The sequence below is a fragment of the Apodemus sylvaticus genome, chromosome 11 (genome assembly GCF_947179515.1).
Source record: "Apodemus sylvaticus chromosome 11, mApoSyl1.1, whole genome shotgun sequence".
Taxonomy (NCBI): domain Eukaryota; kingdom Metazoa; phylum Chordata; class Mammalia; order Rodentia; family Muridae; genus Apodemus; species Apodemus sylvaticus.
Genome location: NC_067482.1, coordinates 72,741,100 through 72,768,503, shown reverse-complemented (window position 1 = coordinate 72,768,503; position 27,404 = coordinate 72,741,100). Strand labels below are relative to the sequence as shown.

The 27,404-nt window shown below is 47.7% G+C and overlaps 1 protein-coding gene across 2 annotated transcripts in view; it reads right to left on the bottom strand.

Moving 5' to 3' along the window:
* Nucleotides 1–282: 282 nt before the first annotated feature.
* Nucleotides 283–27,404, bottom strand: part of Slc2a9 (solute carrier family 2 member 9) — a 122,108-nt gene continuing 94,986 nt past the window's right edge. For both annotated transcript variants that reach the window (XM_052198572.1, XM_052198571.1), the window contains exons 11-12: nt 13,658–13,785; nt 283–2,286 (exon numbers count right to left, since the gene is read on the bottom strand). In XM_052198572.1, the coding sequence (XP_052054532.1) occupies nt 2,032–2,286; nt 13,658–13,785 (383 nt within the window). In that variant the 3' untranslated portion in view covers nt 283–2,031. The remainder of the gene's footprint in view (nt 2,287–13,657; nt 13,786–27,404) is intronic.

Here is a 27,404-nt window from a genome sequence, read left to right as displayed (position 1 = left end):
CCTGCGGGCCTCCAGGGTATACCTGACTCTGACTCTTGGGTCTCTGCTTTCTTCCAGTATCTGAGACACAGCTTCCTATGTGGAGAAGTCTCTGCAGCAGGCACCAGAGTGTGAACAAAAGTCTTCAGGGTTGAGATGATGTATTTGATTTAATATCGAGTGGGGAAAAATAGGAGATGAGAGAAAGATGATTGTAATGGTGCTTTACGTACTCTGGGTTTGCAGGTGGATTAATAACGGGCTGGAAACGGGCAGGGCTGTGTGAAAAGTGAAACAATGAAGCGATGGAGATGATCAGTTTTATTATGAGATTCATTTTTTTTTAAATGCCCTTAGTGTAGTTTCACTATAATTTCAAATATAAGAACAGAACAATAATAATTGCTGGCCTCTGGCCTCATGGTCACTGGCCCTGGCTCTACTCTGTCCCTTGTCTTGGAAGGCAATCCTCTTTCTCAGCTAAGACCCCATTTATTTCTGCTACGTGTCCCCACACCACTGTCCACCCAGCACCGATGGCACTTCACCTCACTATTAGTGCTTTGACGGTATATCTCTGTCAGACAGGACAGTGTGAAGGTCAGGGCAGCGTGTTTCCGTGCCCATAAATCTGTCTTCAGTACTCAGTCAAGGCAGAATAGTGATTGATTAATAAATATTTATTGACAGAATACTTAAATCTCCAAGTGAATGCCAGTTTTCCAGTGTTATGATTTCTCTTTTATAATTACTTGGTTCTCTTTGTGACGGCCCTTGTCAAATCTATACGTTGTGCTCTCTCTATACTGACACACAATGTTCAAACCGGTGCTGGATGGTATGGTTTCCTGAGCTGGGAATGCACCAAGGAGAGACCCAAGATGAAGAGTGTTCAACAGGGAGGGAAAAGTCAGAACACAGGTTTTGGTTGAAGTTGTCCTCGTTTAGAGTGGTCAGCAAAACAGCTGAGTTGCCTGGTCTGGAGACCACACACCCTCTAAGGCATCCTAAACTTAAACACGCCAATGCCAGTTGATGTCCCTGCTTTTTGCTTATGACATTTGTCATATGTACTTTGTTTTGGAGGCAGAAGAAGGGATTCAGCCAAACATGACAACAAGATGCAAGTTGCCCCAACCAGACACCCACTCAAAAGCCTTCCTCTAGAACCGCCCCTTTGACTCCCTAAACAACTGCTGGGACAGGTGATCCCCACCACCCCAGCCTGCCCCTGAGCACTACGAGTGATGCCAAGCGTCTTTCTAGGCATTTTGTTACCTCCTTCACATTGCAAACACAAGGCTCAGGAACTGAGGCTGTCATGCTGACATCCAGGACAGACATCATCAATCAATCCCAGTGTTCTTTCCCATCCAACCTAGGTGTAGTCTCAGAGTCATTCTCAGGGTTCAGAGCCCACCTTGCAGTCTCTGACCCCTAGGTACCACAAAGTTCTTTTTCATATGATTTGTTGATCCTCTGTGTGCTCTCTGTAACAGTCTGAACTAAAGCCTCAGACCTGTCAGCCTTGAGTGCTGGGGACATCACCCGCCTTGGTAGGGATCAGCAGTGTGGTGGGTTGGTATGAAATGTTAAGACTCAGGTCCACAGGGCAGAGTCAAAGATTAGCAACAGGCATTTGTTAGTGGGACAAAGGATCTTCCCATGGAAGTGGGAAAGCCTTCCAAGGTCTAGGGGCCTGGAGGTTAGAGGCTGAGGGCAGGTCAGGGTTGCTTAGCAACAGCACAGCTGAGACAAGCCCCAGGCTGCCATTCTCAGAACCATGAGTGTCCATCAGACAGGATGGCTTTCCTATGTTCCCTTTCCCACAACTTTATTTCAAAACTATGGGTTCAGTCATGAGGAAGACAGCCTGTACTGAGTGTAGCAAACCTCAGAATGCTTCCAGGGGAGTCTGGACGTGCAGCTGTGAGGTTTGATCCCCACAGGTTTCTTCCTAACTCCCCAGTATAGGAGTCTCACGTGGCTTTGGTTACCTGAAACCTTCTAAGTTTTTGGAAAGTCTTGGGTTACTGTAGCAAGAACACACATTTAGACAATTTTGTTTTGGCCAGAGCTGTCCAGAGTGGAGGATGGATCCGGCTCAGTCTGGCTGTTGGCCTTCTCCTCTGCCATGGCTGAGTGAGCCTTCACCTCTGGGGGGTGAGCCTTGTTCCTCTTGGCGAATGCCTGGCTGATTTCTGCGTGGGTTCTGTTCTTGGTCTCTGGGAGGACAAAATAGAAGTAGGTAGCACCCGCGATACATATTGTGGCAAAGACAAGGAAGCAATAGGAGTCCAGGCTTTTCTGTGGAAAGAGAGAAACAAAACCAGCCAGTGAACAGTCAGCAAACAAGTAGCTGGCTGTGAAGCCACGCTGCAAGATTCGCCTCTGCAGCTAGCATGGGCTGCTGCCATCGTAGGAGGCAGATGGGGCCAGATGATTACTTTAGCTAGTCTCGAAGAAAGAAGGGATAAGTCAATTCTCCACCATGGTCAAGATGAAGGGGGAAAAATCAGTGTTCATTGTTCTGCACTTTTTAAAAACTGACCATTAAGAGAAGAAAATGTAATTCCTGATGAGTATCATCTTAAGTTTATTTTAGCAATCATTACATTCGTCCTCCTCCCATGAGACATGAGACAACTATAAAGCCCCAGACTGTAAAAAAAAAAAGTATGGAGAATGATATCAAAGATATATATATTTCCCCAACCCCTGCCATGTATAAAATCTACCTTATTAACTGGTCCAGTCTTAGACAGAAAAGAAAAACTGAAAGATAGAAGCTGGATGTAGTCACTGTTGCTTGGTTAGAACGCAGTGGGATCCTGGACTTCCCAGGACTCCTCTGTGGCTCTTCAGAACCATAGGAAAGGCTCGGTTCAATAAACAACCCTAACCTGAGGGTATGGTTCCTGAGCAAGCATCAGGAGCTGAGTTCGAATCCTTAGCACACATGTAAAAAGCCACGTGTGGTTGCACATTAATTTTACCTGTGACCCCAGCACTGGGAGTGGGAGCAGGGACAGGATGGGGCTCGCTGGCTGCAAGGCACACATCTGTAATCCCAGGAGGACCCTAAATTCATGGTCATCCTTGACTTCACCGGTAGTTCAAACCAACTTTTGGATATGCAAAAGCCTGTCTCCTTGCCCCTCAAAGGCTTCCTGTTACAGCTGCCAGGCCTGACTCCTTCGTACTACAAACATCTAGTGTTCAAAGACAAGGTGACAATGGTTTCGAGTGGCACTTCCCAAGAAGCAACATTAAGATTTTGTAAATGCCATTTAATCTCCGATTGAAAAGGAGCTTACAGTGCATAAGAGTCTAGGCACTCATACATTCCCAATCCTCCAGTCAAATACACTTAGACTCATGGTGCCTCTGTGTAAAACAAGGACAACATCAGATCCATAGGGTTGTTGTAAAGAATAATCAAAATGTCCCCTTCAAAGCACTTTGGGTGGTGAAGGGCGCCTTGCTTTAAGGGAGGCGCCTTGTTTGTCCACAGAGAGTCTGTGGGCCATGAAGAGGAAAGGGGAGAATCGGGGGTTCAGCTGTCAGAGAGTCTGTGCCCACAGAGAAGATGAGCCGCTTAAGACAGAATTTCTAACCACCTAGCGTTAACTTTCCTTATTTGAAACGTGGTGATGTTCGCCCTCATGTTGTTTTGTGATGAAATGGGATGAGTCTTGTGGTCCGCATCCCTGCATGTAGGCTGACTCTATACCTATCTCTGCTTGAGTCCTCAGAATGCAGGGAGTGGTGGATAGACAGAAGGCCGGCAGTGGATGCTTACTGAGTACATGGGTGTCCTGAGGCTCTCTACCCTACCCAGGGCACTCCTGCAGCTCGCTCTCTGGGTTGTCTTTACCTCCCGGAGCGGCTATGTGCTTGGCTTCATTTCCCAAGGACACCACGAGGTCACAATGAAGGGAATGAATTGTTCTGTTTCACAGAATTCACAGTACCTGCAACATCTGGGGAAAGGACACGTGTTCTCTTCCTTCCTTATGAATCAATCTTAGGGGGGAAAGTGTAGGAGAAGAGGGGTGAGAGACACCATCTCTTGGGCACCCAGATGAAAAACCCCAATGGGGTCTCTGATACAGTTCTGCAAACCACCATGCTGAGACTAAATCTTTTCTGGGGTGATTAAATCATGAGGGTGGACCCATCACAAAGGGGGAGTCCCTCATACCTGAATGAAGGGAACTAAACAGACTCCTCTCACCCCTCTACCTTCTTCCACATGCCTTCCACTGAGAGGCACCATCTTGGAAGTAGAGAACAGCTTCCACCAGATCCATCAACACCTTGACCTCCGTGTTAGCCCACTAAGAACCACCTAAATTCCAGAACCAGGTTCCTTATACCTTCAATGGCTCAGTGCTCATGATCAATCACCACTAAAGGCCAACAGGACACACGTCCCCACACCACCACTGTCATGTATTTTCTGTAAGCACATTCTCCATACCCTCTATAAAGCCTGCACCATCAGGACCTGTGCTCTCTCCCCATTCCCCTCATTTTCCATCCCTACTCAGAGGTGCTCTTTGCATCTTCCCCTTCCCCAATAAATCTCTTGTGTGATGTGTGTTGCATGGTGTGGTATGGTTTTTGTGGCATTCCTTGGCCCCAATCATCAAGGCACTCTTTCACTGCAAAACCCTTTCCCTCAGACTTCCAGCCTCATAACCATAACCCGCCAGTGGCATTTCATGATAGCAGCATATAGCCAGGATAGCCCTTCTCCCTGAGGGTACTTCCCTAGGGGGGTTAGTGAGCAATGGCAGACTTGCTTGTCTACCACTCTCTTACCTTGTCCTCTCGTTGGAAGTCACAATGCCAGCCTTTGGCTCTGCAGGAGGAGGCTGTTCCAAGGCCAGGTGAGGAAGGGAGAGGAAGGAAGGAACTTAGGCAAATGAGGATTTATTCTGCCTGGCTATGGAGCCAGACCTTCCAGGGCATTCACAGGCCTGCATAGTTTCTCTTTACAGATGACAACGATCAAGTTGAAGTCAGGTCGTTGCTGGAGTTGTTAGGGTCAGAGTCTTGTCTCTGGCAACCCTAGTTAGCTAGGCTTGGCTGCCCATCCTCAATACAGAACTCAGAGGCAAGGGATGGTTAAAAGCAGACGGAGGAGATATATCAATGTGGGCACACTGGAAAAAGGAACGCATAATGATGTCCAGTGAGCTTCAAGCCAATCGTTGAGGTCTTGACACGAGGTTTAGGTTTTACAGAAGATGAGGCTGTAAGCAGTCTTGGTCAAGCTGTGGCCCCACCCATCACTGGTCTATCACTGTCCTGGCTTCAGCTTCTCCTGAAAGTTGGTCTACATTCAGTGAAATCTCCTTCCTTGAAACAAATCCCCCCTCTTGCTGCCACCATGGCTTCAGCCTTTCTGTCTAATCAGTGTTCTATGGCTGTGAACAGGGACACCATGACCAAAGCAACTCTTATCAAAGGAAACATTTAGTTGGAGCTGGCTTACAATTTTATAAGTTCAGTCCATTATCATCAATGGTGAGAAGCATGGCAGCATGCAGGCAGACATGGCACTGCAGAAGGAGCTGAGAATTTTACATCTTGATCCGCAGGCAGCTGAAGGAGATTGCCACACTAGGCATAGCTTCAGCATATGAGAACTCAAAGCCTGCCCCCACAGTGACATACTTTCTCCAATAAAGCCACACCTACTTCAGAGGGCCACACCCACTCCAACAAGGTCACACCTCCTAATAATGACACTCCCTATGGGCCAAGCATTCAAACACACAAGTCTATGGGGACCATACATATTCAAACCTTTTCCTTCTAATCACACCATTCCTTTCAGGACATTAGCTGCTTCAATGGTGACAGTGGGTGGGGTACAAGTGTCTTCCCTCCTGCCAGGACAGTTTGCATTACTTGTCAAGTTCCTGTTGCTAGAAGAGGCCAGGACTGGATTGAAACTCACACAATGCTCCTCTCTAAATCTGCCTTGCCTCCTCTTGGACCCTGGCCTGGGCTGAGGACAAGGATAGCATTAACAACTGCTTTCTGATCGCTACCTGTCCTGGGAATTGTTAACTAGCTATGTTCCCCTCATCCCTAAGGCATGATTTTACAGATGAGGTGACTAAGCAGTGACATTGGACTGTGTATCAGTTAAGACCCAAGCTGGTGGAACCTGATGGATGTAGTGGAGCCTGACCTGGGGTGGAGACTTAGCTCTCCCACCTTGGTGAAGGCAATCACTCCTCTTCACGACCCCACTCCATCTCTCAGGAGTGCTGCTAGACACAGTTACGTCCCTTCTGAAAATATATCTTTTATGTCATTAGATGGCCATGAAAGTAATCCAGAGAGGAAAATTTCACCTCACAGTACAGTATAATGTTTAATTATGCTAAAAATACAAGGTAATTTTGGAAAAATACTACTTTTAGGAAAAGGTCCTTTAAATTAAGGAAAATATTCTTAGCTTTTTTTTTTTTTTTCTTTTCTACTCCTGTGAATCAGAACTGTGAGGGGGTAACTGCTTCCCAGAGCAAGAAAAAGAGAAGTGCGGGCTAGGAATGCAGACTCTGGCTCCCACAGAGTGGGCCTATGGGTTGCTTTGTAGATGGTATGCTGGGTGGGCTCAGAGGAGGGGGCGGCATCGCCCTAAATACATGGCCACAAAACCCCAATGTGCTCTGGAGGTGATGAAATTATAACCTAATAAAATTCTGGGTTAGGTTTAGAAGTAGCTATTCAATTCCTTTATCAAAAGCAAAAAGGTGCTCTGAGCTGAAATGGTTCATTTCTGTTCATGTAGCAATAATCTACATGCTTGCAAAGAGGTGGCCAGAAATCATGTTTGTAGTTCTAGGAAGTACCTGTACTTCACACTGGGTTCAGTCTTGTTCTCCATGACAGCAAAAACCCCTATCACGTTCTGCTGCTTGTGTGGTGGTGGATCTCAGATGAGCTCCCTGCATCCTGGGGACACATGTCACTCTTGGGAGTTTCAAGAACCCATCATAGTATCTGAAGATCTAGAAGACTGTCTGGCCGCTTGTGCCTGGAAGTGTTGGTATTCTTGTTCCTTTTCTCCTCCCTCTCTTCTTCCTCCTTCCCCTCTAGTCCTCCCTTCCCCCTCATCGCTCCTCTGTTTCTCACTGTAGGATATCAGAGAAAACAACACTTTTTAGCAGTCATAATGACAATAAGCTTTGCTGTAGGTCCCATGCAGACACCATGCAGGTGGAAATCTCAGTCTCTTGAGAGCCCAGCTGCAAAACTCAGGCCCTGCTCTTGTTTCAAAGACAAGACAATGGCAGTCATCAGGGAAAGTTAGCATTACTCTGCCCCTGACCTCAATATTGAGGGGCATGGGCAGAATTCAAGGTCACCTTGTTTGACTCCAAAGTCTACTTAATGAATCCAGAAGGTTTTGCTAACACACTGCCTGACAAGAAGGCCAAGAACAGCAACCACCAACAAACCCAGTGTTACAGATCCTGCCTTAGGCTGGGGTTTGAGTCAAGAAGGTTTTTTGGGACATGATGGGGGTATGGTATTGACTAGTAACTCTCCCAGGTTACTTGGGACTGATCAGTCCTTTAAGATTTGGACTGTCTGGAATAGCTTTGAACAAACATCCTAGTGTATGTAGGTCACCATAGAAAGGACATGCATTGCCTGTCAACTGTTTTCTCCCAAAAGGCACACTGAAATCCTAGGTCTCAATCCCTGTGAATGTGGCATTACTTAAGGACAGTCTCTCCAGGTGTGATAAAGGTACTATGAGGTCTGCTCATCCAGGAGAGAGCATCTCCACGAGGGAGCTGCCTCATGCCCCTTATCTCATCCTTGAAGGTACTCTCCTCCTCTCTCTGCTTGTGTCAGATCTTAGCACAGGATCCCTGATAAACCACAGCTACCAGATCTCCCTGCTCAAGTCTCACACACTAGTATAACTTCCGAGTGTTTAAAAAGATACACCCATATGTGGTTCCGTGTGTTCCCACTGCCTTCTGTCCTTTATGGGTTACCAGATGTCTGTGGGTGCTGAGCCAGGGTAACATGCCCAGATCATTTGCACTGTTCTGACTTACTGGTAATTCCACCCCCTCCACACTGCATCAGAATGTGTGACAGGAAGATTCCAGCATCCACCAGGCATCCTAAACTCCTAGATGAATCTCATGGGTCTTCAGGCTAGAATCCCTTTGGTCTACTGGAGCAAATGAGGATTCCTCAAGGCCCAGCAGGATCTATCGAAAATGCACTGAGAACGTTAAGTGACTATGGAGATAGGTACACAGTGACTATTGTCGGGTGCTGAGTTAGAATAGCCAGTGTGTCTCCCACAACAACAATGTGCATGTCCATTCTTGACATCTGCTGGGTGACGACTTGCCAGGTATTCAGTCACCCAGAACTAGTGTCACATTACTTCTCCCGGGGGTTTCAGGTCCTGTGTGTGCTTATCCAATCACATGTCCAGCCCCTGCTCCTAAAACCCACCTCATAATGTATAATGGCCTTTGAAGATCCAGGCCTAGGTTACAAGTGTTGCTCTTGTTAAAAAAGGAAGGTGGGGGATTTGTGCATGTGATGATGTTCTTGCTATGAAAGGGGCATCCTGGACCCCTGCGTGGGCTCTGCATGTTGTTGCTCTTACACAGATGGGGTGGAGATATACAACATACGAGAGCCACAGAACATCAGCCACCTGGGAGGAGGGAAGATGGAGCTGAGCTCACATCTAGAGCATCCTGTCTGAACTGACACCCATCAGAGATAACTCACTTCTCTCCAAACAGCAGTGACATCTTCACGAAGGTGGAGCCTTCTGAACCCCCTAAAGGCTTCAATACTATTTTATAGTTCTGGTTTGGAGATGAGGTCTCCCTCCAGAAGGTCCACGGGTTGAAGGTCTGATTCCCCAGTGCAGCAGCATTCCAAAGGCCGTTTGAGAAGTAGTCAGATCCCAGGGACTCTGGCTTCCTACGTGAATTTGTCCTCGGGTGGAGTCATTATTTGAGTGTTAGAGGTGATCAATGTAAACGGTAGAGGCCTAGTTAGAAGCCGTGTACCACTGGGCGTGCCCTAGAAATAGATATCTTGTTCCCAGCTCTTTCCTGTCTCTTCTATGCTTCCAAGATGTGAGCTACATTACCTCACACCAAGCCCTCAGCCATGATGCTCTTGCTGGTGGTGGTTAGGAATAGTGAAACGGGAGCTAAAAGAGATCTCTGCTTCCTCTCAGGCATTCTTCACTGTGACCAAAAAATGACCAGCACCACTGGGGGGCAAATTTCAGCACACATTTTGTATGAAGCGCACCCCGTTAAAGCAGAACACCAACTGTGTGCTGTCAGTACAGAGAGAGACACATACAGCTGCAGTCCTGTGGTCTGCTTTCCTACCTGGGACCCTCAGAGCCCGTGTCACTCCATCCCCTAAGCTCACCTGCCAGCCTGCATCCACTTCTGCCACAGCCTGGCCCAAGTTGTGGCCTGTCACGTCAAATGTCTTCTTCAGTTGCTCTGCACATTATCTTTTAAGTCAGGGTCTGTCACTGAACCTGACACTTACTGATTTGGCTAGACTGGCTGGCCAGCAAGTCCCAAGGAGCTCTCCATCTCCACTTCAGCACCAGGACTACAGGCATGCGTCTCTGCACCAGGTTTTTATTTTTGAGTGCTGGGGATTTGAACTCAGGCCTCCATGGTTGTGCATCAAGCACTTTGTCCACTGAGCCTCCCCCTCGTGTCTAAAGATGCCTCTTCAGCTCTGTACCACAGATCCTCATAAGAGCCCAGAGAGTAGATGCTGCTATTGTCCACAGTCTGAAGACTGTGAGGAACCTATCCGGGTCACATAGCAGAGCGACATGCAAGCCCAGGTTCTCTGCCTGTAAGTGCGAGAGTTCACCATAGTTCTCCTGCTCATTAAATACTCCACACAGAGCTTTGGATGGATGGATAGATGATAGATAGATAGATAGATAGATAGATAGATAGATAGATCTATTGTCTTCTTGGCAGGAGCCCAGGACATGCAGACCTGATGTAAGCTTGTTCTTAGCCACAGAGCATACCGAAATGGTGGGGATGGCTGAGCCAGTTTTTCTTCTAGCTAGAACAATGAGCTCCAGAGATTTTATAACATGCAACCTCAATGTCATTCAGAGCCCCTTATACCCTCTGTGGGTGTCATTGCCTGAGATCTAGGGCTGTGTGATGCAGTGGTTGAGAATGGACAGTCTGGAACATCTAGGTTTAGTCCCATCCTTAGCACTTGTCAGCTGGGCAAATGGGGCCCATGACTTGGCATTTCTGTGCAGTTGCTATCTGTAAAAGGAGGCCAGTGGGGGCACAGATCTCACAGACCTCTCATGGAATTACACATGTAGTCACACTATGTGGCATGCCCAGGGAAGCCAGCTGCATGGGGATGCCTTATTCAGTCACCTGATTGTTTTGTTTTGTATTTATGTCAATGAATGCTGTAATGAGTTATATGAACCTGGAGATGGAAACAGGAACCTCTCTCCTGTCTACAGGCCTCAGTTGGGGGCTACTGGTTCCTGTGGAACATTCAGCCCATCCTGCCTGATCCATGGGGGGATAAGAAGTTCCACTCTATGGTCTGGCTGCCTAGTGAGCTGATGTGTAGCTAGTGCCTCATGTGTGGTCATTGCTCCCTCTGTGAACCAACTGAGTGGGCTGGATGATTGCATTGAATGAAACGGAATATAGAATCCGGGCCCCAGATGCATGGGAAACTGCCAGAGGAGGGACTTCACCGTGATGCCACCAGAGGGATGTGCAAATGGGGAATGATTTGCAAATCAGAGTGATGTGAAATAAAGGTCAAGTGGTCCCAGAGTCAGCTGGAGCCCTCTACACACACACACACACACACACACACACACACACACACACTCCATAACAAAGAGCCCTGTGGATGACACTGTGGAGTGACTTCCTCTGCGTAAATCTGCATCTGTATTTATAAGTGTTTTTTTTTTTTTTTGGATAAATTAACTACTCAAGTTGAAGTGGACTTTTAGAATAGTGTGATCTTCTGGGTACCAGAGATCTCTTTATCTCCTTATCTTACAGGTCAGGTTCAGGTTCTGGCTGTCATGCGCTGTGGGGCGTGACCTTTGGAGTCTCCCAGAAGGGATGCTGGAGGCCGTACCTCCTGGCTGAGCATCTGTTGGCACACACAAGAGCTTACTGGATGTTTGTGTGAATGTGCCAGTGGATGCTTTCCACTCCCAGCCTGATTCGATGGCCTAAGTACTGTAGTGTTCATAAGGTCTTCTACTTTGCCTACCCCCAGGTACTGAGAAGACAGGGACCTGTTTCCTAGACCCAGACAGTCTAAGCTGAGCCTGGGAAGGCTCAGTTGCAAAGGAGTGGAGAAGAGGAGGAACGGGCAACTTTAAGTTAATTGTCTCCATGGAATGGATGCTTTACTGACTCCAGGCTTTGCCTGCTAGCTTTTAACAAAATAGGAAAAGCTCACTGAAAATATGAAGTCCATTGAATAACCAGCTTGTGATGTCCTAGCTGCAGCTTGTGAGGACCACAAGGAGAGGAGTGTGGAGCGTGGGCCACTCTGTGCTCTGTGACCCACAGAGGCACTTTGTAGCACCTGAGATGGAAAGACATTGTTTAAATGCAGCCAAATATGATTTGAGAGTGGCATGGTGCACCTGTTTTCTAGCTGCTGGCTTGAGGAAGCTGAATTACATGGTCCACCTCACAGAGAGACTCAGGCAGAGGAGTTGGGCTCTTTCGAGCCTGGAATGGCCACCTGTTTTCTGGCCTAAGTGGACTTGTCTGTAAGAGGATCAGGAGTAAGTCCAGCTGAGGGCTGGGGAAGAAGACATGGACAGGGAAGCCATCCCTGTGGACTGTGGCACAGAGGGACTGGTCTGCAGCTGAGGGAGAAGTAGCTGTCTAATAGGTCTGCAGCTGTGCTGAGTCTGGGCGTGGTGGGCTTGGGAGGGCCTTCTTGCACCTCTGGCTTGGACTAGGAAGATGGCTGGGACATGCCGGGCTGCCCCAGTAAATTAATAGGCAGTGAACAGTTTTTTGCTTTGTTTTTAGAACAGTGGGTCAGGGAGGAACTACCCTTTGGGAAGAGATGGCAGACTGCCTCTTGGAGGTACATGATGTAGTCTGATCTTCTGGAGATGGACTCCCCTGTGTCGTGGGCATCAGGAAGCACTGGAGGGTGTTGGAGCAGGGAAGTCACCTTCTGACTGAATGCTGCTGGGCTCTGTCTCTGCAGAACCTTTGCAAAGTCCTTGTCTTTCATGTTCTAACTTATGCATAACTTCCTGAGCTCTCTTTCCACTCAGTCAGCTATCCGCCTATCTCTGCTGATGCCATATTGATCCTGATGATGTTATACCCCCCAACCCCCCACCCAGGCCAAACATGACCGAGCTTCAGGGCTTCTGACCTGCTCTTACAAGAGCCTGGCTTTGCACTTCCCAGACTCCCTTGCGCCTTACTTTTCTCATGTCTCTACTCCAAGGTCACTTCCTTTAAGAAGTCTTTAGGAACCACCACACCTCCAAACACCCACATGCCTCAGAGCCACAGGCTGTGAGGGCTCACTTAGTTTCGTTGCCTCAAACCCTGCAAACCCTATGCTGAGTTACTAAGTAAGCCAGTGAGTGCATCTGCATCTGGTTCTGGAGTAGGTTGGCATTTTCCAACCAATCCCTGTTTTCTTTGGGAGGCTTGAAGTGTGGGTAGGGCACTTACTACAAAATTTCTATGATATCTGTCTGACCCAGTGGTGAGCACATTGCAAAAGTGATCTGTAGGTCATAGGTTCAAGACACAATGTAGGATTCCCACACACACTCACCAGTAAGTCACCCATTCTTCAGGAGACATGGCTAGCTCCTGGACAGGAGGGAGGAAGAACAGAGGGGAAAAGGAGGATGGAGGGAGGTACAGGAAGAAGGAAGGATACTGAGGAGGGGAGGGACAGAGGAGAAAAGAGGGTTAGGGAGGGAAGAGGGGCAGAAAGAGGAAAAGGACAAGAGGGAGGAGGGACAGGAAGGAAAAGAGACTCTTAGTCAAAGTACATATCTGCCTTTCCTTGGAACAATAGCATGGAGAGAGAGAGAGAGAGAGAGAGAGAGAGAGAGAGAGAGAGAGAGAGAGAGAGAGAGAGAGAGAGAGAAAAGAAGAAGAAGAAGAAGAAGAAGAAGAAGAAGAAGAAGAAGAAGAAGAAGAAGAAGGAGGAGGAGGAGGAGGAGGAGGAGGAGGAGGAGGAGGAGGAGGAGGAGGAGGAGGAGGAGGAGGAGGAGGAGGAGGAGGAGGAGAGGAGAGGGAGACAGAGAGACAGACAGAGACAGAGACACAGAGAGACAGACAGAGACAGAGACAGAAAGACAGAGAGAGACAGAGAGACAAAGACAGACAGGCACACAGAGAGAGAGAGACAGACAGACAGAAACAGAGACACACAGAAACAGGGAGATAGAGACAGGCAGACACACACACACACACACACACAGAGAGAGAGAGAGAGAGAGAGAGAGAGAGAGAGAGAGGAGAGAGGAGAGAGAGAGAGAGGGAGTGTAGCCAGACAAATTTCATCATGTCTCAGAGCCCCCAGACAACATGACGGCTGTAGGCTCCCTTGTCAGGCATACCTGGATGAAGGGGAACAGGAGCCCTACAGCAAAGTTGGAGAGCCAGTTGACTGTGCCTGCGATCATGAAGGCTGCCGGCCGCTCCGACTGCTGGAAGAACTCACCGGTCAGGATGAACGGGATCCCACCTGTGAGGGAGAGTGGGGACAGGAATGAAGCCCTGAGCAGACCCCACCTCTGCCAAGGGCCGTCCATAGTCAGGACTTGAACTGGACTACCATACAGTATGGATGCTGTCTAGGCAGCAGCAGCCGCCCCCTGCATGAGGGAGGGTTGGTGCTCTTAGCAGCCCTCAGCCCTGGGCTCCAGAAACACAAGCATTTCCCTGACCTAGTCGACGGAGGAACAGAGCCTAGGCTGAGCTCCAGCACACAGTACTGCATGGAGCTGCATGCCGCTCAGAGCAGCAGACATTGGCGGACTACAGACGCAGCTTCACTCAGAGTTGGGTCATTTCCTATTAACCTGTCTTGGGATAAAATACAGTCAATGCGCACAGTTTCCTGCTCAATGCTCAGCCTCACCACCTTACACTAGCTCCCAGCATTTGCTTGAGACTCAGTCTTCAAATTAGGACACTTATGTTTTGAATATGAAGTGTCACCCAAAAGGCCAAAAGACTCACAGTTGAAGATTTGTCCTCTAGCTGGTGGGTGTGATCTTGAGATGTGACTGGCTCACGAGGACTCTAACTTAGACAATAGATCAATCACTTGGTGTTGGTATGGAGCAAGCGTCTCTGCCCTATCCTCTCTCCATGGTGTTCTGCCTTCACTGGAGTCACGCCCTGGACAGATAGGCATTACTCCTGGCCATTTCTCATCGCTGCCCCCCTCCCTGCTTTCCATCTGTCACAGAGTGAGCAGCTCTGTCCATCAGTCCTTCAGGGTACCATATACCTCACACCAGGCCCAGAAAAACTGCTGTGACCTGTAGACCCCAACCCCCAGAGACTGAGCCAAAATGATCTTTTAAATACACCCTTCCAATTATTCATCAGAATGATGGAAAATACTAACATAGCCCGTGGACCTTGGAGCAGGCTGTCACAGGGGAACACCTGTAGGCCAGGGCAGTCAGGCAGGTGGCCCGCATAAGCTCACCTTGAAGGGCTATTGAATTGCAGGGTCAGTTGGAGGGAGAGTAAGGAGTCAGACAGGGGAATCAGCAGGAAACATGCAGTGGAGAACTCTGGTGTGTGGGTGGGGGTGGGGTGGGGGTGGGGTGGGAAGAATTGGCAAGTGCTTCATGGCTCCCTGGGTCATCATGGAGGAGGCAGAGTGATCCCGACTTGGGTCAGTCATGCAGAGAAATGGCGTTCCCCTCCTCACTGCCAACTAGCATGTTTCCATTCTCAGAGAGTTCTCTGTTCGCCACTCCAAAGTGATGCTCGGGCTGAAACAGTGGCCTCCAGAACCTCCTGTCAGAGACAGAAGCTGTGGAAGTCTCAAGAGAAATGGGCCATGGGAGTTCAAACTGGTCCCATTCATTCAAATTAAAGATAAGGTCTACCACATTATAGTGGCAAACAGTCGGCTAAGAAGCACGAAGTCTATCAGAACAAGTCCCCCCCCCCCCCCCCCCCCCCCCCCCCGCCAGTCATGGCTGGGGTGGAGTTCATCTTCCAGTAAAAACAGACAACACAGGTTCTCCTGTGAGCACAAAAGAGAAGAAGTCTTGCACTGGGGTGGGATGGTGGGGTAGGGGACTCAACCTGAAATGTACTGCAGTTAAAAGTCAACCCTGGAAGAGGGCAGATGAGACCATTACATCCTACACCTGGGACTTGGTCTTCCAGGCTGCAGAATGGATGTGTTTGGTTATGCACTCAGTGAACACAAATGACAGAGCTCCCACTAGACAGAGGTGCTTCTTGAGCTGAATGTCCACAGCCTAGCTCTGACAAAGCAGTACCTTTGGCCCAGGAAGGTCCTGTAATCTGATTTGGACCCAGGAAGCTGGAACAGGTCTAGCATTAGCAGCATTTGTCAAACTTCCCACAATCTCAGGCTGTCACCTCCATTTGCCTGTGGCACCCTAGCTGAAGCCTTGGCTGGTTTTCCACAAGGCAGAGGGATAGGATGTGTTTTCCCTGTAGCTTCCTAGAACTCCTTGCTGGGACCACATTGCTCCTCGGGGTATCTTCTGTACTGGCCTGGTGCCCACTGCTGCTGTCTCCTGGAGTCTCCCAAGGAAAGCTGTTTTGAGTCCTTTTTGGGGAGGCCCATCCTGGCTTTTTCTAGGTCCCATTTTTCCCAAGACTGAAGCCCACACAGACTTGCTCTGTCCTGAGTTCCTGTTGACATGTGTTCCACCTGTGGCTGTAACACCCAGGGTCATCTGCTGTCCCAGCTTTGCAGCAGAGCGATCAGAGGCTCCTCAGAATCAGCCAAGAGGCCCCGATGAGATCTCACCCTGGTGAGATCTCAGCTTAATCAGCTCCTAACTGCTTAGAGAGGAAAGCAACCCAGCTGTGATGAATCCCAAGATGCTAAATTAGTCTACATAAGGGAAAACAGAGCAGACAGAGGGAGGAGGGCTGGGCCGGGTGGATAGGCGGTCATTTGGTGAGGGGTTCATCAGGGACCTGGGTGGGGCAGAGGCTCAATAGGTTAGTGGAGCTGAGACTCAGCTGGCTGGAGAACTGACTTTTCCTCATTCCACAGCATGCTATTATTACTTAAAGGCTCTGGTGTCTGCACGACTGGCTGTCATAGGATGCAAATCTCTGCCTATCTTTGCTATGGGCAGGATGTGTGTGAAGATTCCCGGAGGCTACCTGATGATAAGGGGGCACACTTCTCTGTTTGTTCTCATCCAAGCCCTTGAGGGTGGTACTGTCATGGTCATCTAATGGCAGAGGCACCAAGTCATCTGCCTTCCACTCAGACATTTGGGAGTGTAACGGGGTGGGGTAGTTATTAACAATTTTGATTTTGTTTAGAGGTAGGTGTATTGGGAATTTGTCCAAACAAGCCACTGATGAGACATCATCCCGGGTCCCACAGACGGCAAGGCAGGGCAGAGAGGGCACTGGAACCCAAGTGCTCTAGACTTTCCCTGTGTTCTTCTCAGTCAAGGCGAACATCTTACCTAAACCATATCTATAATGTATTATCCGCTGCAGCATGCTACCTGCGCAGTTATGGTAATTCATTTTCCTGTCCCTAAGACTCTTTATAGGTAGGCCATATGATCTCAGTTTACAAGGGGCTGGGAGTGAGGCACAGGAGGGTGAGCCTCCAAAGGTGGTTGGTTCTAAAGAATCCAGGGCAGAGTCAGCATTGGAAACATGCTCTTTCTCATGGCCATCCTGAGGCTGAGTGAGGATGATGGGGAGGAAACCCATGGCTGCACAGAGGGGCGAGGTGGAGGGCAGATGGAGGCAAAGCCTGCACAAGACAACGGCAGGCAGGCTCTGCCTTTCTCTGCCTTTGTCTCCTCTAACCCCTTCTATAGACAGCGGATCTTCCTGTTCAGGCGCCACTCTCTCCCCGAGGCTATGCAGCCTTCACTGTAGGTATCAGACTGGGGTGGGGTTAGAGAAACTAGAGAGAGAGTGTGCTCCGCTCCGCAGCTGGGCACCACTGCCATCCTGGGTTAGCTGTGACAAGCACCTGCCCTTTACAAGGTCAACTTTCCAGAAAGCTTCCCCTGAGCCCCAAACTGACAGCTGCAGGGCTGGACCTGATCCAGGCCGGTCTGGGGAAGATGGTTTCCTTGCCTGTTGGTTTTTGCAGTTCTGGGGATGGGACCCAGGGACTTACGTGTGCATGAAACACCTGACCTCTGAGCTACCCCTCCCCTCCAGCTCTCTTTCTGTTTATGAAAGGCAATTCTGGGCTCCTCAGGCAACGCCCTTCCCGGCACCTGCTCCTTCAAGCTTCTAGCTCTCTCCTCCACAGGGATCCCCTTCCCCACTTCTCTTCTCCCACTCCAGGGACCTGCAAAACAGCCTCCTACATCCAACCTCTTTGTCTATACTTCTTCCTGGTTCTGGGGTTGGTGGCACCACCTTCTGTGCACTGGTGATGCCCTGTCCATGCTCTGGCTCTGCCCATCTAGCAGGTTATCTCTGGGGAGGCCCCATGGCCTGGGAACTTGCTGGTTAGGTATCTGCAGGGCTCAGTCCCAGGCTGTCTGCAGACCTTCCTGGGAACTCCACCTGCTCAGCAGGAGCTTCTGGACATGCTCAGTTGGGATGCAGGAGCTTCCAGATGAGCTTAGCTAGGATGCTCATGCTGGCTCTCCCAGCTCACTCTGTCATTCTGCATTTCATTAGCAGGTGCTCTCATCCTTGATTTCTTAAAATTCGGTTTTACATTCATGCTCCTTAGCTACTGTATCATTCTCCGCCTTAAAGAGCAATCTCCATAGGGCTGGTCCAGATGACTCGGCCTTACGTGCGGATGCTACAAATACAAAGGCACAATGGAAGGGGAAACTTCTCTAAAGAAGGGGACAGATGGCTTCATGGCTTCCCTAGCCTTTGTTCCCCTGACGACTGCGAACACAGTGCAGCCATGAATGCGGTCACACTGTAGACTGCCCGCACTTGCTCCAAGGCAGGTGCCCTGGAAGGGGTGGCAGATGGGAGACGGAATGGCCTTCCTGAGCTGGCCCATGACCAGCATGCCCTTGTTAGGTGTGTCTTTCTCACTTAGTCCTCACAGTTTCTACGACCCATTTTACCTGTGGGTAAACTGATGAAAGAGGGTAAGATCGGGTTGCAGCCAAGTGGGGATGCTGAAGAGGGCAGGGTAAGTTCTCCTTTGATCTTTAAGGGTCAGAGTCTGATGCTAAAAATCTCCTTTAAGGGTAAGGTATAGTAATGACACTTGTAATTTCAGAATGTGGGAGGCAGAGGCAGTAAAGTCAAGAATCTAAGGTTAGCCTTGGATAGCCTTATGAGCTCAAGACTAACCTGGGCTACATAAGACCTTGTCTCAAAAATTTTATATATATATGAATATGTGTGTGTATGTGTATATGTATATGTATGTGTATATGCATGTATTCGTGTGGGAGGGTAATAAGTAAACAGTCTCCTGATTCTGGCCACTTTGCTCCCAGTGTGGGATAACATCCCATTACAATCTGAGAGGCCTTCCCTAGCCTTCCCTCAGAGGAAAAGGAAGACAAAGGTCAGAATAGGAATGCAGTGGGTTGCTTTTGCCTTTTTTTAGCAGCTGATTTTTGACACATTAGAGAAATGAATCATTATCCTGTAATTGCTTCTCAGTTGGAAAGGTGCAAATTAAAACAAGGCCAATGTTGATGCCTCGGGCCTACAAAAGTCTGCTCGTTAAAGCTGTGAAAGAAGCTGTGGCACAGAGGGGAGGCTTTCTCATGACCCGTTTCTACCACCTACTCAGCTTGCGGGGTTCTAACAGGAGCTGAAGCACATGAGTTTCTTGTGAAAGGAGCTGGATAGCACAGGCAAAGACACAATACCATACAAGAATGTAATAGCTGCTTAATAAAGCTGCTGCTACTACTGCTAACGACGGGGGTGCTGATGGAAATTGTGGTGTTGATGGTGACAGCAGTAGTAGGAAGGATAGCAATGATCGCAGTGGTGACATTAAGGACTGGGTTACTGTGCCTCCCCCTATTCGCACATTGCACACCTAATGGTATCAGTGCAATGGCTTTAAGAGGTGAGACTCTGGGAAGTGATTGCACCATGAAGACAAAGCCCTCATGAATAAGATTAATAACCTGAAAGCCAAGACCTCAGAGACTGTGCCTTCTTCTGCCACGTGATTACACAGCAAGAAGATGCTCTCTATGACTATGCGGCTGATCTTCATCAGACACTGAGTCTGCCAGTACCTTGATTTTGAATTTCCAGTCTCTCAAACTGTGAGATGTTTGTTGCTTAGGTTGTCCAATATGTGGTGTTTAGTTAAAGATGCCAAAGAAGACAGTGGTGGTGATGCTGTTGCTGCCTACCACGGCAATGAGGATATAGTGATTGTGGTGATGGTGGTGGCTATAGTGATCATGGTGGTGATGGTGGCTATAGTGACGGTGGTGGTGATGATGACAGTGGCTAGAATAATCGTGGTGATGATGATGGCTATAATGATGGTGGTGATGGTGGTGATGGTGGTGATGATGGTGGCTATAGTGATTGTGGTGATGATGGTGGCTATAGTAATAGTGGTAGTGTTCACTAATGATTATTTCCACCATTATAACATTGGTGGAAATGTTATGTTGAAGATGGTGACCATGGTGACAGTGCTGGTAGTGCTTATGGTGATGGTGGTGATCATGGCGATAATTGTCTACCTTTAGTGCTCCTCTGAGACATTAGTTTTCCCACTGAACACTGAGAAGAGTGTTTTGCAGCCATCTCAAAACTAGACACTGATATACCCAGAATTACTCAGAATGACTACTTAAAATCTGTTGTGCTTCCATGTGAATTGTCAGGCTGTTTTGTATTTATGAGAATAATTCCAGTAGAATTTTGATAAGGACCTTTCAGACAATATTGATTATGCTTCTATGTCAGTGTCAGAGGTCCTTCCATCTTGCACTACCTCCTTCAGCTTCTCACAGCAGAGCTCATCATTTTCATTGTAGAGGACCTTCAAGTCCTTAGCCAGATTTATTCCTTATTGCTAATAAGATTGTGTTCCTGATTCTTTTCATTATATGTTCATAATTGGTATATAGAAAAGGCACTGATTTTTTATTGGTTTTATCTTCTGTTCCTTTTTGAAAATGTGCTCATCAGAATCAAGAGTGTTCTGGTAGAGTATTTTACTCAAAATATCATTTTCCATCCTTTCACTTTGCATCTGTGTTCTTGTCAATGAGGGTTCTTGCAGATAGAAATTAGTTGAAACTTTTTAACTCATCCATCCAGTCTATGCCTTTTGACTGTAGACTTAGATCCTTTACATTTAAAATTATTATTGGAAAACACAGGCTAATTTCTCCCTTACTCATCTTAGAAATGTTATAGTTTACTGAGTAAATAAGCTTTAGCTATTTTCTATTTCTCATTTGTTTATTCCTCCAGTGAAATATGTTCTTTCCCTAGACTGTATGGTTAGGTATCACTTTCTTCTTCTTCTATATGCAGTATGGTTTTGAGTATCTACTGGAGTGCTGGCTTGATAATATAAATTACTTAAGTTCCTGAATATCAAGGAAGGTCTTTATTTGTCCCTTTAATTTAAAGGTTAATTTTGCTGGGTATAATAATCTTGATTGGTAGTATACTTCTCGTGACTTGAAACATATTTGTGTTCTCCTGGCCAATGGGGTCTGTGCTCACTGTCTGATCTCATCCTGATAGGTCTGTCTTTGTAAGTAACTCACCACTTCTCTCTAGAAGTTCCTTATATTCTTTGTTCTGTGTTTTGGGATTTTGCTTTCATGTGACATAGAAAAGTTCTTTTCTGGTGATTCTCTTTGGGGTTCTAAATGCCTCCTGTACCTGTATATCAGTTTCTTTCCTTAAGTTTGGGAAATGCCTTTCATCTGTATTTTGGTTCTTCTATGTGGCAGATTCACAGGTTTGCTGTCTTAATTGGGTCCCAAAGTTCCTTAATGCCATAGTTGCTATTGTTATTGCTATCTCAGTGTAACAATTCACTTTTTCTTCAGCTCCTCAACCTTTTCCTCTGCTTTGTCTAATCTCCTGGGGGTATTTCCCACTTTGTCTGTGATTAACTTAGCATTTAATTTCCAATATTTCTTCTTTGTTGTTAGAATAGGCCAAGGGTCTTTATCTAAGGAACTTATTTGGATATTTGGGTCACAGAGAGGATGACCATGAGAGGACAGAGGCAAAGATCACAGAAATGAAAGAGACACAGAGGGAATAAAGAGAAAGGAGAAGAAGTAAAAGGGATGGGGAAGGTAGAGAGGGGAGAGAGAATGAGAAAGAGGAGAGAGAAGAAAAATGGAGAGTTGAGAGGAAGAAAAAGGAGAGTGTGGTGGGAGGGGAGAGGAGGAGGGGAAGGTAGAAGAAAAGGGGGAGAGGGAAAGGGAGGGGAAGAGAGAAAGGGAGAGGGAAAGGGAGGGAGTAGCCCTGCTCAACCTTGATCTTGGGCCTCTGGGTTCCAAAACTGGGGAATGCAGTTCTGCTCTTGAATCCACCAGTCTTTCTACCTTGCCGCAGCAGCCACAGTAAATGGATGCATTCTGGCAGCCAGTCACGTGTCAGTGGAGGAAGAAATAACAGATAAATTCCTTTGCTGGATTTTGAAGAATAGCCCAAACCACAGCTAGGTGGAAGGCCGCTGAGGTGGGATCTGAAGCTGAGAGTTTTCATTGTCTCTGCTGATCAAGAACCAGTTCTGGGAACTTCCTAATGTCTGTTAAACCTCAAGGCTTGGCATAACCTGGTGGTACACTCCTGAGAGTCCAGCCCTAGAGAGTCAGAGGCAAGAGGTTCATGAGTTTGAGGCCAGAAAGACCCTGTTCTGCATTAGTCAGGGTTCTCTAGAGGAACAGAACTTACAGAATGAATCCTATCTAGCATCTATCTATCTATCTATCTATCTATCTATCTATCTATCTATCTATCTATCTATGGGGTTTATTAGAACAGCTTACAGGTAGTCCAGCTAGTCCTACAATGGCTTTCTATCAATGAAATCTCCAAGGATCCAGCAGTTGTTCAGTCCACAAGGCTGGATATTTCAGCTTGTTTTCAGTAAATACCTGAATCTGAAAAAAGTAGACATTAAACTTAGACTTGCCACAGAGAGCAAGAGCAAGCAGGTAAAGATGTCAGGCTTCCTTTTTTCCCATGACCTTTATATAGGCTGCCAGCAGAAGGTGTGGCCTGGGTTAAAGGTGGATCTTCCCACCTTTCCTCCTATCCAGATTAGAAGAGAATCTTTCCTTCAAATGATTTAATTAAAAAAAAATCCTTAATGGTGCATCCAGCCACTTGGGTTTTAGTTAATTTCAGATATATTTAAGTTGACAACCAGCAAACTATCTCAGAAAGAAAAGGAAGAAAGAAAACAAAAAGAAAAAAGCAATAAATTCATCAATCATTCCACCAATCAATCATTCAGGCTTAGCCACTGGAACTTAGAAGTGTTTTAAAGAGCGTTCGCTTGTGATTTCTTCTGAAGAAAAACCTTTCTGAAGCGAGCTTAGCAGAAAATCTTAAAGCACACATCCATGTGTTCCTACTGAAGTTGCAGGCAGCAAGCTCACTAATTAACTCTACCCAAGGCTGTGGGGAAAGATAAGAAGGAAAACTGAGCAGTGAGAGACTCAAGGGAGAATGGGGTAGGTCGAGGAGGAGATCAGACTCAGAGTTAGGCAAATTATGGTTATGACCCATATGCTGCATGTAGGGTAGATTAAACAAGGCTTCCTGGTGCCAGGAGGAAGAGGAGGAGGAGAAGAAGAAGAAGGAGAAGAAGGAAGAAGGAGGAGGAGGAGGAGGGGGGAGGAAGAGGAGGAGGAGGAAGAGGAGGAGGAGGAGAAGGAGAAGAAGGAGGAGGAGGAGGAGGGAAGAGGAGGAGGAGGAGAAGAGGAGGAGAAGGAGAAGAAGGAGGAGGAGGAGGAGGGGGGGAGGAAGAGGAGGAGGAGGAGAAGGAGGAAGAGGAGGAAGAGGAGGAGGAGGAGGAGAAGGAGGAGGAGGAGAAGGAGGAGGAGGAGGAGAAGGAGGAGGAGGAGGAGAAGGAGGAGGAGGAGGAGAAGGAGGAGGAGGAGGAGAAGGAGGAGGAGGAGGAGAAGGAGTAGGAGGAGGAGAAGAAGGAGAAGAAGAAGAAGAAGAAGAAGAAGAAGAAGAAGAAGAAGAAGAAGAAGAAGAAGAAGAAGAAGAAGAAGAAGAAGAAGAAGAAGAAGAAGAAGAAGAAGATACTAATGATGTCGTAGTCAGGTGGTGGCAGTGGCTCACACCTTTAACCACACCACTCAGGAGGGCAGCAGAATCAGGAAGACATCTGTGAGTTTGAAGCCAGCTTGGTCTATAGAGTAAGTTCCAGGACAGTGAAGGCTATGCAGAGAAACCCTGTCTCAAAAAAGAAAACAAAAACAAACAAACAGCAGCAGCAACAGCAACAACGCCACAAGCAAGCAAAGTGTGCTTTGCAGAGATGCTGTGGTCCTCGGGATGCACGTGGCAGTGCTCTTGGTGGAGCGGGTGCTCAACTGCAGGAAGCTAATGAGAACTTGAAAGTTTCCTGGAAAGGTGGAGCATGCGCTGTACCCTCACAGAGCAGCTTGTCCACACACCTCTGTCACAATGGATGGATCAAGTGTTCCATTTCCAAGGCCCACCCACCCTGTGCCTCCAGCTGCCTGGGGAGACAAAGTGCTTTCCTGTCACCACAGTGGCCTGATTAGTTTCCTTCATTTGTTGTAACAAATGAAGACAAATGTGGTGACACAGAACAGGAAGTTGTCATCTCAGACCTGGATGCTGGAAGCTTAAGATTGGACAGTGCCCTGTTCCTTTCAAAAGCTCTGGGTAGCATTTGCTATGTGCTTCTTGGAGTGCTCCTTCTTGGTGACTCCTGGTCTGCCTTTGTACCTCAGATCATGATGATCACACCCTAAGAACATGAACTGTTTACTAAGAGTTTATTTTTTCCAGGCAAGATTGTCTCTCTCTCTCCTTCCTCCTCCCCCTCTTCCTCCTCCTTGTTCTCCTCTCCTCTCTCTCTCTCTCTGTATGTGTGTGTGTGTCTGTGTGTGTGCGTGTGTGTAAACTCTGGAGGATATAGGTCCCTGAGAGTGCGCCTTGAAGGTTATATATGTAGTCTTAGTCTGTCCCACCCCACTTTCCATTTGCCCTGAGGTGAATAGCTTCTCTCTGCTCAGTCCTTACTACTGTGACCATCTGGCACATAATGGGCCTGGCATCCACAGAGCTCAGGACTGTGACTGGAAACGCTGAGCCAAACTAAATCTTTCCACCTCAATGTTGTTCATGTTGAGTATTTAGTTGAAGTATCTTAACATCCTATTAAATAAGCATGAACCTGGGACTGTGCTGATTTGAGCAGCAAGCTTTGGGCATCCTCTGTGGGGATAACAGCCACTCAGGACAGTGGACTAATGGAGATAGAGAAGCCACGCCTCTAGGTTGTCTGAGATGATGGAAGCATGGCTGGTGGCTGGAGCTGGAAGATCTGGTGGTGCTGGTTGGAGGCACCCAGATTCAGGGAAGTAGCTGTGGCTGGGCTGGTTGCCTAGCAACTCCCAGAAGTGTGGAGGTGCGGTTCTCAGGCTACGGGGGGGGGGGGGGGGGCGGGGGGTGGTGAGGGTGGTGGCAGATCTCTCAACTACCTCCCCAGCACTACATCTGCCTGTGCCGCCATGATTCTTGCCATGAAGGAAGCCCCAGTGTTTTTCTTGATAAGAGTTGCTTTGGTCATGGTGTCTCCTCACAGTAATAAAACCCTAACTAAGACAGACCAGAATCTCCCAAACTATGAGCCCAAACAACCCCTTTCTGATTCTAAATTGTCTGTCTCAAGTAATTTTTGAATAATGGGAAGGTATCTAACATGCATGGTAAGTTACTGTGCTGGTCAGTTTAATTGTCAACTTGACCAGTCTAGAACCACCCAGGAAGAGACCCAACAAGGGATTTCCTAGGTTATGTTGGCTGTGGACTTGTCTGGGGGGGATTCTCTTGAGTTCATTAACTGTGGTGGGAAGACCTGCCCATGGTAGGTCAGTGCCACCTCCTAGATAGGGTACTGTAGGCTGTATATGTGTAGGGAGGTGCTGAGTGCTGACAAACATGAATGCATTCATGTCTCTCTGCTCTCGATTGTAGATGTGACTACCTGCTTCAAGGCCCTGCCTTAACTCTCCTGCAATGGTGGAATTTCACCTGAAATTGTAAGCTAGATAAACGGTTCTCATTCCAAATAGCTATTGCCAGCGTATTTTATCACAGCAATGGAAACCAGACTAGAAGAATGGCTTCACCTTGAGCTGGTTTCCTTTCTCATCTACCTGCCCCCAAGTCCCTCTGCAGTCCTGATGTGGGTCCCTGTGCTCTGAGAATATGGCTACTGTCTTGCTCGTTGAGATGGCCCAGTTTGGAGAAGCTCACAGACAGGTCTCTGACTTCAGGGCAGGCACCCCTTGGTTTAGAGGGTGACAGCTCCTGCATGGAACTCACTCTGCGTCACTACACAGCCTCGCTCTAGGCTATGGTATTAAAACATGCTTTCCCACTTGTCTGGGTGGCCTTGGGAATAGGACTTCTTCCCACTGTGTCTGGTCCTGGGGCTCTGTCTCTTGCTGAGCCCTCTCGCCTTACCCTCAGATTAGAGAGGAGATCATTCACAAAATGGCTTTTTAAGTACATTTGACTGCAATGCCTAGGGTTGGGGGGCGGGGAGACGATCTCCTACCAGGCCCAGAAGCAGGTATAGCTTTACATTGTGTCTTAGTGTTCACAGTTCATGCCACAGGGACCTTCCTACAAGCCTGTGTAACAGTTATGGGCGTGAGGCTGGATTTCCACTTCTAGAACGGGGCTACTATTAATAATGCATGTGAATGAATCCAGAGGTAAGCTTCACCTTCATATAAATTCACTGATATGTCCTTGGCAATGACAGCTAATTTTGTATTATGTGGGTTTGTCTCTCAAGAATCATGGCCACATACTGGTTTGGTAGGATGTGTCTCAGTTTATGGCCCTAGTTGTATGAGTATAATTGCACCTATTTTTCTACCCAATAATTTCTGCTTAGTCATGAAGACTAGAAATTAATTTTCTTGTCACTCTGCTTTGGACATAACTTTCTAGCTCCCCAGGGGGCTGAGTCCCATCTAATCTGCATAGTTCAACTGTGAGAAGGCCAAAGGTATGCATAGAAGTCAGTCAGTCAGTCAGACTGTCTGTCTCTCCCTCTCTTTCCCCCCCCCTCTCTCCTCTCTTATTTTCTCTCTCATTTGTTCCTACACTTATTCATTTTTCAACGGGTAGGAATATCTGGGACTGTGTGCACAATAGCCATTGTATAAGGAGACTCATATCTGTTGGCTCTTCACTTAGTGGCCAGGGCTCTTGTTCTGTCTATAACCCCAAATGAGGTACTTGAGATCTCATAGCTGCAGTTTGAATTTTATTCCAGGATGGTTCATGTTATAAATGTAGCCTCCCGTCTACCTCTGTATACCACCTGTATCATGGGCAGGGTTAAGAGCGCAGACCCGACCGACAGTGAGATCACAGAGACACAGAACAAGAACAGCAATGTTCAGATAAATCTAGAATGCTACAAATGAATACCCGTTAATTAGTCTTGGTCTCACCCTGCCCTGTAAAACCCTTGAAAAAATGGTTACTGCGAGGTCTGACTCCCCAAGGTCTTCCCCAGGTCAGGAATAGGATCTTTTGACTTCCTTCTCTGTAAATGTGAAGAGGGCCTTCTGTCTGACCTGTTTCATTTGCCTCTGTTCCCATCACCTTTCTCAGATTCTCCTCTGGGGTCTGCAAGAGCTTAGTTAGGGTGCTGGGTCCTCTAAAACTCTGGCTTGCATAGCTGGAGAGCTCCTCTATGTTCTTCACCCAGCCCTCAGGTAACTTTTGCCTGTAGGAAAGGCTCCACAGGGCCAGGGCATTATGACAAGTAGCAGGGACCCCTTTTCATACCAGACTTGTGCTAAGCAGGCATCTGGTGCAACCTATTGGGTCAGCACCTTTCCCCACTGCTCACCTCCACCCTAATTCCCAGCTTTAAGCACTGTCCTTATCTGGGTACCTCTGTCCTCCCCACTAAGGCTCCCT